Below are 12,680 nucleotides of genomic sequence, written 5' to 3'. Positions count from 1 at the left end.
GGGCTGGTTTAGTTAATAGAACAATTTGTAGAGAAAGTATTTATATAGCAGAATGGTGAAGAGAAAGGGTTTCAGAATGAGATACATCTGGGTTCATATTTGAGCTCTACACTCACCATCTATGCACCCATAAGTAAAGGTTTGTAAAGCAGCATGGCTTGTGGCTGGGTTGCCCAATTCTACTCTGGTGTCACCATTTACCATGTTCATGATCTTGGGTAGTCTTTGAAATCTCACTAATCTCAAATCCCTTGATTGGTTCCTGCCTCACAGGACTACTGCTCTGAGCTTTAAATGAGAGAATTTTATGTAAAATTTAGCATAAAATATAGTGTCTACGCACAGAAAGTTCATAAAGAATTTAATAACAATGCTCTCTATTACTATTAATTTAGTGCTAAGCATGGTAGGACCTGGAGAATTACTAAACCTGACTTTAAGCCTCAGTTTCTATTTGTAGGAAATGGAGATTAAACTACTAATCCTCATAGGGTTGTTGTGACAACTAAATGGGATATAGATAATTGAATGACCAGCACAACCATTGGTTGCAATTATTCAAATTCATTCTGAGCCCTTGAATGAAAACCATTGGCATATTTGATTGCCAATAGTTCTTGCAGTGTTCATTCCAACCATTCTTTCCTACTTGTTGTTCATGCTTTAAAACACCTGGGGGGCAGCTACTCACCTTCCCTTTGTCTTGTCAATCTATATACCATTGCACAGATGCCCTTACACAATATGTTAATTTTTTAGCTTCCGATTAAAGGTGGGAGTCTTTGGCATTTACACCTATGCATTTTCTATGTTTGGAGCCATCCAACATTTAATAAAGACCAGTTTTTATAAATTCTTCTTTGCTAACCACCATTCATGCCACTACATTTTGATCCATTCAATTTCACCTTCAAACACTTTATTTTTAAAGACTCACAAATTGGATAGATTTTAAAAAGCACAGCTTCTAATTCTAGATGGTAATCTAAACAGGAAATCAGGGGAATGGGATCTTCACTTGTTCCATTCGTGCTGAATTTGCAAAGAGAAACTATCTTTTAAGTCAAAATCCTCTCCTAGAGTGCATGGCCATTTTGGTAAGAATAGAGCAGGGTAATGCAATCCTGCTTTAAATTTAGAAGTTCTAAAGTTCATGCTACACTGAAAAGGCAGCAGTGAATGCCCCTGGCATGCTAACATTCAAGAAGGAAATTGGGTACCCAAGTCTCGGTCTAAGCAAACTGCTTAACATCCTGCAGGCAATATGGATTGTGGACAGAAAAGTCAAATGAAGATGTGGGTCTCCCAAGCCTTTGATTCTTGTTTTTGGCTTAGATTACTCACTTGGGAAACGAAAAGAACGATACCTGGATCCTGCCTTTAAGAACACAGCAGGTTTAAACACGGCAATGTACAGGGAGCAGACTGCCCAAATTTAGTGGTCCCTCTGGTTACTAGGGTATTAATTTGGTAAGCAGAAGATTTTACATTTGATCAGCAATTGGTTGGGCCCCTATGACATGCCAGGCCTAGCAGTGGATGCAGAGATGAACCAAATGAGATTTCTTCCTGTTAGAGTGATAACTCTCTAATTACCAAAACCCTATTGGGGTAAAAATAATTGGAACACAGAGTAGAAAATAAAAGAGTCTACAGCAAAGGGGAGTCAAAATAAAAAGGCACCTCAGGAGATGGAGAGATTATTCTTAGCTGCGTGAGGAGGGAATATTCCATGGAAGAGGTGATACTTGAATTAGATCTCTTATGAACACATTCTGTGCATGCAGAAAAGGGGTCTGGTGTGTTGGTGGGATGGCTTAATAAATGGCACAATAGTTTTCCTGAAAGAATAGGATGGGAAATATTCTAGGAAGTTGGAGGGGGGTGGGTAGTGCTGTTCTTAAAGGAGTGCAAGATCCAATGACCTTGGACTTCTTCTCAAAGGTTAGAAATCTATCCTATAGTCTACAGGTGGGAAGTTCTTCAGGATTGGCTTTTCATTAGAATCACATAATGAATTTTTGAAATTGCAGATATCTGAGTAGGATTGTCCCCAACATTTGTGAGATCTAGAGCAAAAGAGGAAATTGAGGCCTATATTCTGGATGTCTAAATATTTCAGTTTTAAAGGAAACTCCACCAAGACCTAGTCTGGGGCCCCAATCTCCCTGAAGTTTACTCTGCTACTGGAGGCCTGAGTGAGCCCATGGAACTTGGGCAGAGGGTAGAGTGGAAGCTTGGCTCAGGTTGGAGACCTCTGGACCATGATTGCACACACTCCATTAAGGATAGGGAATATTATCTCCGTCAAGGTCATAGGTCACCAGGTCAGCAGGCCTTACTGGACTCCAGAGCACCAGGAGGTTCCAAGCACCATGTCAAACTATTCTCACACCCTAAATGCAGAGGAGAGTATGGGGGAGCATAGTGTGCCTCTTGTCCTCCAGCCTCAGAGGATGTGGAGCAGATACTGAAAAACTAAAGCAGCCTCTCTCTTGGTTTTCCCAAGGCAGGCTGTGATTTATATTCCCCAGCCTGACCACAGCCCACTTGACCAGAGAGCCCAACTCAGTTTCAATGCTCTTCTTTCTGATTCCATGTGTGCTCCACAGGTTTTCAAACTTAAAAACATGAGGCTGAGAAAGAAAGAAAACTTACTTTTGCTTTTTCTGTGTTTGTGATGCTTGGGGCTTTGTAAAGCATATAGGACCCGCACCCTGGTCTGCTCTACTATAGCTGTGCTACATTTGAACTTAACTCTAGATCCAACTTCTCAAAATTTCTTGGGGACTTTGGTTCTGGATCAGTGCTAACAAGCTTACACCGTGATTATGATGCACAGCCAGGGTGAATAATCAGTGCTAACAATAGGGGAGGATTTTCTGTGCTCAACAGTCTGAGGGGGAGGTGGAATTGAGGTGACTAAGATTTCCAGCTCATTATGGGTTCAACTGTTTCTCCCCCAAAAGACATGTTGCCGTCCTGACACCTCGTCCCTGGGAGTTTGGTCATATTTGGAAGTGGCATCTCTACAGTCATCATCAAGTTCTGATGAGTTCGTTATGGCTGTATCCTTACAAAAAGGGGAGTCTCCCAGGGAGGACAGAGGTAGAGACTGGAGCACTGCAGCCACAGGCAGAGGAGCTCCAAGGATTGCTGGCAATCCTGAGGATCTAGGAAGTGGGAGGGAAGGAACAGTTCCTTTCAGAGGGAGAAGGCCCCTGCTGGCACCTTGATTTCAGGCTTGCAGCCTTGAGAACTATTAAGGCCACACATATCTGTGTTTTGGACCACTCAGTTTGTGGTCCTGTGCCATGGTAGTGCTAGGAAACTCAAAGGTAGATTTCAAGACACACTGACAGTCTGGCCTCTCTGAACTGGGTGATTAGAGCCTGCTATCTTCAACTTGGAATATTCTCCACATTCTGCACATCTCCCCACAGGAAAAGGAGCCTCGTATCCCCATCCAGTGTCCCTCTCTGTCACCTGGCTTCACAAACACGAGGTATTAATTCAGTATGGGCTCCATTATCTACTATATAAAGAAACATAAACAGAAGGTATTCATTTATCAGACATTTCCATTGTCTACCATAGAATAAGGCATTTTTTTTCCAAAAGTTAAATGAAAGGTTTTTACATTTTAGTTTTCCTATTCTCATGATGATGACCATATTTTAATTTGGTTTTTGAAATTATTTGGGGGTAGCATTTTTAAGGTATTCTCTTTAATCTACCGTGGTGAAAATTATGCAGCAAAAACCTATAGGAGATTTCATCTCCACCAGTAACATTTTCCAGACAGGAAATGATTGCAGCGTTGAATTGCCAAAGAGACAGCTTAAAAAAAAAAAAATGGGTCATGCATTCATCCCTTTCTGGGACCTAAGCTGCCAAGCAGTTCCCTGCTCATTTTTGTCCTCTTCTCGTAAACAAGCTACATTAACAAGTTACTTTAAAAATGCATACTAATTTCCCCAGTGAATTACACAGAAAAGAATCCAAGGCTCCCTCCAGAGGACTCAAATGGTTGTTTGTTCTCTGAGTTCAGGTGTGGCAAATGAGCTGGGAGCTAAAAATGCACATTGGCTATTGGCCAGCAGGCTGGAGCTTCCTCCTCCCCAGCCCTGATTTCTCACATTGGTACACAACTCATAGCCTGCCTGGTGGAAACAAAGAAAAAAGAAAAAAAAAAAAAGACTCGATTTTCAATTTCAATTTAATTACTCAATCTATAGTGCCTAGTGGGAAGGATTTAGGGGCAAGATTAATGCTCAACAGTACTCCGTTTTGCATTTGTCTGATAAAGAATACTGTATTGATTATCCAAAGTGAGTTTTCAAAATGTTTTCCAAGAGCCAAATTCCTTTGGTGGCAGAGTGGTTTGAAAAAGGGGGTGACTCTGGTTTTTGACTCTTTGCCAGGATTGAGATCAATTAGAGGTGTAAGACGGGCTTTGAATTGTACTGCCAGTGTGTTCTTGAGAGTGGAGAACACATCCCTAATTGGAAGAAAAATGAATAGAAATTCCATGGTAGGATTAGAAATATAAGCTGGTAGACAATGAAGGCACGATACTACTATCTGTTCTGAGAATGACTGTATAAAATAGTAAGATCGTCTTCTCTTTAGCAGCCATCTTGATTGTATCTGGCATCAAATCCATGTTTAAGATTATATGACCAAATATTCTGTTTTGGTGTCTGCATATTCTATCAGTTTAGCCAAATGTACAAAGTAGGAAAATGCAGGAAATGACAATTTGCCTGTAAGAAGTGAATTTAATATATGTTTTGACCAACTGCTTTTAACTTAAAAATTAATGAGGAAACATCTCTTTATAAGGAAAGTATTCTCTATGTGACTTAAATGAAAAGGGCGGCAATAAATTTTACAGATTAACTGTTGCTCAGGCTTATGAAACCGTTTGGGTACATACAAATAACTGCAAATACAATGATAAAGAGATTAAGTTCAAAGGCAAATAAACGATTTGAAAAGGCCAACCGACTTTATTATACAATGACAACATTCTCAGGTATTAAGTTGGCTGCAAAACCAACATTTATGCTTTTTTCTTTTTTTTTTGTACCAGGGATTGAACTCAGGGGTGCTTAACCCCTGAACCACATCCCCAGTCCTTGTTAATATTTTAATTAGAGAAAGAGTATCTCTAAGTTGCTTAGGGCCTGGCTAGGTTGCTGAGGTTGGCTTTGAACTTGGGATCCTCTTGCCTCAGCCTCCAGAGCCCCTGGGATTAGAGGCATGTGCTATGCTATGGCTCCCAGCAATGTTGATACTTCTGTTCAAAAGCAAAAAAAAAACCAAAAAAACAAAAAAACAAAAAACAAAACTAATGTATTCAATTTTGCCCACTGAATCTGCAGTAACAGAATATTGGCGAAATGAGGTCTCTATGTTCAAAGTTGGGTGAGATTAGGTTAAAGCTAGAACTCTGGGTAGACTGACAATGGGAACTAGAATTGGAGCTTACTTTGCAGTACATTAGGTGACTTTGAAAAGTGCACCCTTGACTGGCATCAATGTAGATTGACCACTTTTCTCCTTGGCAAGGGTGAGTTGTAATTCATGCCAGAGAAGGAAAAATAAATAAGACAAGGAGATTTGTATCTGTGAGTGAAATCTGAGCACATTTTGCTACAGGCCAGTGTCTGCATGCTCTGAGTCTAGTTCACAGGCCTGTGGAGACACTGTAGCTAAACTGGCTCGCAGAGGGACAAGGCAGAGTGGGTCACTAGGGAGTTTTGGTGCAGACGTCTTTTGGTTTGTGTGGTTGAAGATCTCAAGCCCCTTTAAGGGTTATATAGAAAGGTTCCATACATTCGAAAATAGAAAGAATAGATTAGTAAGAAGATTGGGTAAGAAAAGAGAAGCAGACAGGAAGATACCGGAGGACAGTGAATGGACATTAAAGATCAGAGAGGGAGGTCACCTGGGGGTGGGTTTCCACTGCCAGGAGCTCAGTCCTTAGCTGCTGGGGAGGGAATGACTTTTAGCTGGGTGAATTAGCACTTGAGAAAAATCCAAAAGGAGAATCACTTTTGTTTAGGTAAAAGTAGGTACAGATATTTATTTACTGCCATCATGGTATGCGGAGGTCACAGTATGGTCAGAGGGACACTTAAATGCTACCTGGCAGAGTCTATTTGTCTACTCTTTCCCATTTTGGGGTAGGAAGAGGTAGAGAGAAGGAATAGGGTTGGGGACAGACAAAGAAAGTTGTAGGATCATCCACAGTGGACGAGTTTATTTGTTCTCAAAATCAATAACATGCATTGCTCATATCTAACCACCAGCATAACACTTTCAACATTTACACATGCTTGATCATCAACATTTAAAACAAAATTCTATCTTACAGTTTATGAGAAGTGTGGAAATACCTGGTTGGTACTATGTTCCTGGTTTTTTTCTGTAATCACTGAAAAAGAAAGCAAAAAGAATATTTTTTAGCATGAAAATCAATTTTTTTAAAAAAATGCAATGCTGATTCTTCTCTGCTGTCAGTCAAAACTGCCTTAGCACTCACTGGCTGTCTGACCAAGGGTTTGCATCACCATATGGACCCTTCAAGTCACTCAGTTATTGGCTTGTGTGTGGGGGGAGACAGTGAAAACCGAAATAAAGCATGTTAGGCAAAGATAACAGAAAATGAAATCCAATAAGGGTGATCATCAGCAGAATGTATTAAATGTTGGCAAAGAAATGAAGAGATGAAAAGGACCGAAGACAAATTTAAACAACAGCCAGTCCAAGGTTTCCAAACAAGGACAACCTGTTGAAGTATAATGCTGACACTGAGTGCAGGGTACCCTGGGAATAGACAAGGAGACTTGAGGTGGCAGGTGGCAGAAGTGCGACCTTTCAACACGCCTCTTCTACTTGTGCAGTGAGGGAGACATGATTATCCTTTGTGATTTTCTTCTGGGGACAGAAAAAACCTGTCAATGGTCTCTTGGTCAGAAAGGACAAAATTCAGAGTGGTGTATGAAAGGCACAAAGGGACATAAAGAACAAGTACTCGAAAACCACCAACCTCAATAATTGTAAAAATAACCTTAGAGGGATTATGGTCATGTACATCTTAAGGAGAAGGAAGTGAAATCCTTAGGAATAGTAAATAACCAATGAATCACCAGAAAAGAAAAGCAAGAAGAAATCTGGTGGCTCCACAGTGATCTTGAGTTGGTGAACAACTCGGTGTGTTCTGTCTACTTTAGTAAACAAGTCCTTTTTTTTTTTTTTTTTAAAAAATAAACTTTAATAATTGACTTCAGTCACATGCAGTTGTATGAAATAATTTAGACAGAGTCCTCCTATCCTTTACCCAGTTTCCCCCCATGGTAACATCTTGAAAACCAAGAATGTTATAGAAATGGAGTATACATGGGGTAATATAGACTATACCACATTTGGGAATTGGTGTTTTGTCACTTGGTGTCGTTCTCTGAGTATTCATTTAGGTTGCCACCTGTGTCAGTGGTCAGTGTCTTTTCATTGCTGATTACTATTCCGTAGTAGTAGGGGTGCATCACCTTTGTTTAGCCATTCACCTATTCAAGGACATCTGGGTAGTTTTGACTATTATGACTATTATGAGTGTGAACATAAGTCTTCATTTCTCTATAGTAAATGCCCAGAAGTATAATTACTGGGTTGTATGGTAGTTGCATATTTAGTTGTTTAAGAAACTGAAAAACAATTTTTTTTAAAAAAGATGAAAACATAAATAAAACCTACCATTCAATTAATCAACCAATCATAAGCATATGCTAAAATTTTCCAAGTACTCAGAATGAGGTGAGGCATCACATGGGAAAGAGAAGAAGCATGAGGAGGGCAGGAAATGGAATGACGGTATTAAGAGTGCGCTAAGGGATCATTATTGGGAAATGCCAGGGGCCAAACTCTGAGTTTCTAGAAAAAAACAAACAGCAATTTTCTTCATTTTAAAGGGTACTGTTCAATAAAATACTCTTGATATGTTTTAATATTTGGGTCTGGTTTGGGTTGGATTATATGCAGAGTGTTTAAAGAAGAGGCAAAGTAGTTTGAGAGAAAAATCTTCTGAATTAGGCAGATCAGCAATTTTAAAGAAGTGACATTTGAAATGAAATTAGAAAGATGATAAGACATTTAACTTCCCTGAGAAAAGGGGGAAGAACATTCCAGCAGAAGGAAGACCATGAGCAAAGACCATGTGGCAGGAGGAAGTGGGTGAGTCCAAGAAATGGGAAGGAAGGCAAGATGGCCCCAGAGTGGAGAAGGAAGGGTGGTATGTGAGGTGAGGCTGGACAGGCAGGCGGGACCCAGGCTGCAGGGAAGTCCAGGGAGAATATTTTTTGGGAGATTCATGATCATCCCAAGAGAAGTAGAAAATCAGCCATTAAGGGGATGTAAGCCAGAATATAAGTAGGGACGTCATGACTTGTGGTTTTAAAATTACCACTGAGCTCTCGTTGCTAAGTGGAGAAGAAGCTGGACTGGGTGTTGGGGGTGAGAGCACCATTACAAAGTCTTAGTTTTATTTCACAGGGATGGAGGGAAATCTGGAGGAATTCTGGAGAAAAATGAGAGCCCAAACAATGAAATAATCAGACCTGAGAGATGGAGCTGCCCACTGCCCACTGGAAAAGGAGTTGGAGCCTGGCATGTAAGAACAGCCGTACCAATTACTAAGTGTTTGATTACATAATGCTCTGGCTTATTTGCCCATCTAGAACAAGAGCTCACAATACCACACCCTCCCAGATTTGAGAGGATTAAAATAAAACCTGTATGAGTTTTGAAAGCAAAAGGTGGGAGTGGGGCATTCCAGATGGCAGGGGTCAGAATGAGTAACATCTCAGAGGAAGGCAAGAGTAGGGTGTGTTTGGTGAATTGTGGGGCATTCTGAGCTGGGTATATAGTCGTTCCCCCCCTCATCTGCCCAGTCACTCCTCACAGTTTCAATTATTCATGGTCAACCGGAGTCTATATTAAATGGAAAATTTCAGGAATAAATAATTCATAAATGTTATCTTTTATTACAGTATGTTGTTACGATTGTTCTATTTCATTACTAGTTGCTATTAATCTCTTACTGTGCCTAATTTATAAATTAAACGTTATCAAAGGTCTGCTAATATAGGAAATGACATACTCTATAGATAGTGTTTGGTACTATCTACAGTTTTAAGTCCTGGCAGAACATCTTGGAACACATGCATGGTGAATAAGAGGGTGACGATCGCATAAGCATATGCTGTAGCAGGTGGGACATTCAGGGTGTGGGAAGAGGGAAAGAGCCAACCCTGGAACGTGGTGTAACTTGAAGTGAAATTGGGGACCTAGTAGGCAGAGAGTCAGCAAAGATCTTTCAGAAGGGGCTGGGGTGACCAAAGCTGTCGTGGAAAAAGGAGGACTGGGCAGTAGTGCACAAGATGGGTGGAGGAGTGGAGGCAGAGGAGAACAATGGGCATGTCCACTGTCCAGGCAGGAGAGATGAGGGCTTGGGCCCAGGCAGTGGGAGAGGGGAAGAGGGATCCTGGAGCAGGTGGTGTTCCTAAGGTAGGTTCTGGAGATGATTGAAGGTGAGAAGTACAGCAACAGGGAGCAGGGACAACACTCAAGTTTTTAGCTAGAGGTTCTTTGAGTTTAAAGATGTGACTTGAGATACAATATGAGAAGGAATAGAATTTAAGGAGAAATTATTGAGATTAGTGCCCTAAATTAAAATGAAGATACCTGTAGGTTATGGAAGCTGATGGGACAATGATGGTAGGTTCAATAATGGACCCCCTCCAAATGTCCCCATTCTAACCATTGGAACCTGTGAGTAGGTACCTTACATGGCACAGGGACTTTGTAGATATGATTAAGGATCTGGAGATGGGAAGATGATCTTGGATGATCCAGGCGTGTACAATGTAGACACAAGGGTCCTTCCCTATCACAGAGGGAAGGAGGTCAAAGGCTGAGGGAAGACCGTGATATGATTATGGTAGCAGGGGTAGGAGTGGCTTAGTGCTGGAAGTGTACCATGAGCCCAGGACTGTGGGCAGCCTCTGGAACCTGAAAAAGGGGAGGAAGGTGAGTCTCCCCCAGAGCCTCCAGAAGGAAGGCAGCCTGGCCAACACCTTCGCCTAGTGAGACCCATCTGAACTTCTGACCTCCAGACTGGAAGATTAACAGATTTGTGTTGTTTTGAGAGAATCAGGTTGGTGGTGCAATTGGATCTCTGTGTCTGAGTTCCAAATCCATAGATTAAGCTAATCATTGTTCAATTTTCTTTTTGAAAAAAAAAAACTGCATCTGTTCTGAACACGTAGAGACTTCTTTTTTTCCTTGTCATTATGCCCCAAATATACAGTATAGCAACTATTTACATAGCCTTCATTGTATTAGAGAGTATAGAGAACCTAGAAATGATTTGAAATCTACAGGAGGATGTTTATAGGTTATAAACAAATACTACACCATTTTACATGAGGGACTTCAGCATTTTTAGATTTGGATATCCGAGGGGGTTTCTAAGACAATTCCAGTGGATACCAAGGAATGGCTATAATTTCTTATAGCAGAAAAAGGAAACTAATTCAAACAGGATCTCATGCTCTGTATTGACCATTTCTTCAGGGGTACTGAGTAACTGCTCTGCACTTGGCCCATCCAATGTGATTGGTCTTGGGGACACAGATTTCTAGCAATATGCTGCCATTAACCATCGTTATATTCCCTTTCAACTTATGCAGAAATATGTCATTGCCAACGCAGGACCACAATTTCAATTGATTTGTGGCTAGCCTTTTTCTTAACAGAGTTTAGAATGGCTTTTATATCTGCATCTTTTTGGATAGGTATGTTTGAGCAAATGCTTAAAATATGGTGAAGACAAGAAATCAAATGTAAGTTCAGAGATAAAACTTGCCATGTAGGTAAAGGAATCAAAATAATGAGACCTTCAGAAAATGGATAGAGTTGGAGAGATCCATGAAAACGACTGGTGGGACTAGAGGGGAGGTCAGAGGGAGACAGTGTGGCTGACCTGAGAACCAGCCAGTTTCTTTATGTTTGAAGCAACAGACAACTGGGCAGGAGCACGGCTCCTCAGCAGAGGTGGGACATGAAGGAAGAGTCAACTGGTGGTGGATAGATGGAACAAGGTAGGGAGAGAAATTACAGAATAAGTAGGAGGCCTTGGTGGGATGGATAAACTAGATGGTGGCTTGGGGCTTAGACCAGGGAGTTAGAAATAGGAAGGAAGATCAAGGGAAAAATCAAAGAAAGCATGTTGAAGAAAAGTTTGAAAGTGGTTGACAACACGTGGATATAGGGAATAAGGATCAGAAAGAGTGATATCATGTGTTATTTATTCATTTAGGAACAGATATCATTTGAGTAGTGTTATGGCTTAGATCTGAACTAGGCTCATGTGCTAGGCTAGGTAGGAATGTTCACAGGTGAAAAGACCAGATCATGAGGGCTTTGACATCATCACTGGATTAATCCACTTGATGGATTAATACTTTGAATGGATTACTGAGGGATGTTGAGAACTATAGGGCACTGGGGCATGACTGGAGGAAGTAACCCACTGGGGTTGTGGCTTCGAGGACTCTATTTTTCCCAGACCCTCTCTCATCTTTCTCTCTGCTGTCTGCCTGCCCTGAAGTGAGCAACTTTTCTCTTGCTATGCCCTTCCACCATGATGTTTCTGCCTTGGAGGCAGCCTACCACAGACCGAATCTTGAAACCATGAGCCAAAATAAATCTTACCTTCTCCAAGTTGCTCGTGTCGGGTATTTTGGTCATAGTGATAAAAAAAAAGCTGACCAACACAAGCAGCTATTATGTGTCTTATGTGGATACTAAACTCTGGGGACTCAATTGTGAACAAGACAGTTGCTGACAAATGGCTTGCTCCTACTCCCAAAGAGCTCTATTTCCTCCTCTTCTGGGACATTGTCTACTTCTGTACTGTGACCCACAGTTAGCATGACCCTTTCCGTAGGGATGCTTAAACCATTTTGGAAATGCTACATGTCAAGTGTTGAAATAGCGGAAGGAAAAGTGAGTTGAGATCATGAATCTGCTCCCCCTTTTTTCCCCCCTGGGAAGCAAATAAACCTATTATTTATGTATGTAGAGGAATTTGATATTCTATATCTGTGGAATGCTGGCGTCTCACACCCCCCGCCCATCAAAGAATATTTTAAAAATGAATCTGAGCCTTTGGGGGTAGAGGACAGATATGGCAATCTGAAACAGGGCAGATTTAATAACTCAGGGAAGTAGAGCTTTGTCTTTACATTGCAAAGGGGCACAGAGCTGCAGCCATCACTTATAGAAAGGCACAGGGACCAGATAGGAACGGTCCACCTGTATCTACAATTCAGGCCACTCTGTCCTCAGCCGCCACCTTATTGAGCCCATCAATGTCTCTCCCTGAGCTTGGACTTTCGCCTGCTGGGCTCTCCCGGCTTGCACTCTGGCTTTCTTCAAACCCCTTCCTACATCTCATCCTCTGCTCCTTGCCTACCTCTCCCATCTCACCCTGCGGGCTGTTCCTGTTCCTCTGCTGGCCTCCAGTCACTTTGGTTTTATGTCTGTTTCTAGTCCTTTGAGGCCTCTGGTCCTTTGCACAAAGTGTTTTCTCTCCAACTGACAGGGCTGGCTCT

At 41.4% G+C, this 12,680-nt stretch overlaps 1 protein-coding gene and 1 long non-coding RNA gene across 7 annotated transcripts in view; one reads left to right on the top strand and one right to left on the bottom strand.

The window, feature by feature from the left end:
* Chst9 (carbohydrate sulfotransferase 9) overlaps nt 1-12,680 on the bottom strand; it is a 244,400-nt gene that overhangs the window by 24,834 nt on the left and 206,886 nt on the right. For 4 of the 5 annotated variants that reach the window (XM_078030216.1, XM_078030213.1, XM_078030214.1 and 1 more), the window contains one exon: nt 6,405-6,442. In XM_078030216.1, the coding sequence (XP_077886342.1) occupies nt 6,405-6,442 (38 nt within the window). Of the gene's footprint in view, nt 1-6,380; nt 6,443-12,680 lie in introns of all 5 variants that reach the window. The other variant, XM_040274152.2, reaches the window with a different exon arrangement.
* The window catches only part of LOC120886197 (uncharacterized), a 47,528-nt gene that overhangs the window by 14,237 nt on the left and 20,611 nt on the right, over nt 1-12,680 (top strand). The window lies entirely within an intron of this gene.

This window comes from Ictidomys tridecemlineatus, chromosome 13 (assembly GCF_052094955.1).
Source record: "Ictidomys tridecemlineatus isolate mIctTri1 chromosome 13, mIctTri1.hap1, whole genome shotgun sequence".
Lineage (NCBI taxonomy): Eukaryota > Metazoa > Chordata > Mammalia > Rodentia > Sciuridae > Ictidomys > Ictidomys tridecemlineatus.
Note: the sequence above shows the minus strand (reverse complement) of the source record. Positions and strands in the feature narration are given on the sequence as shown.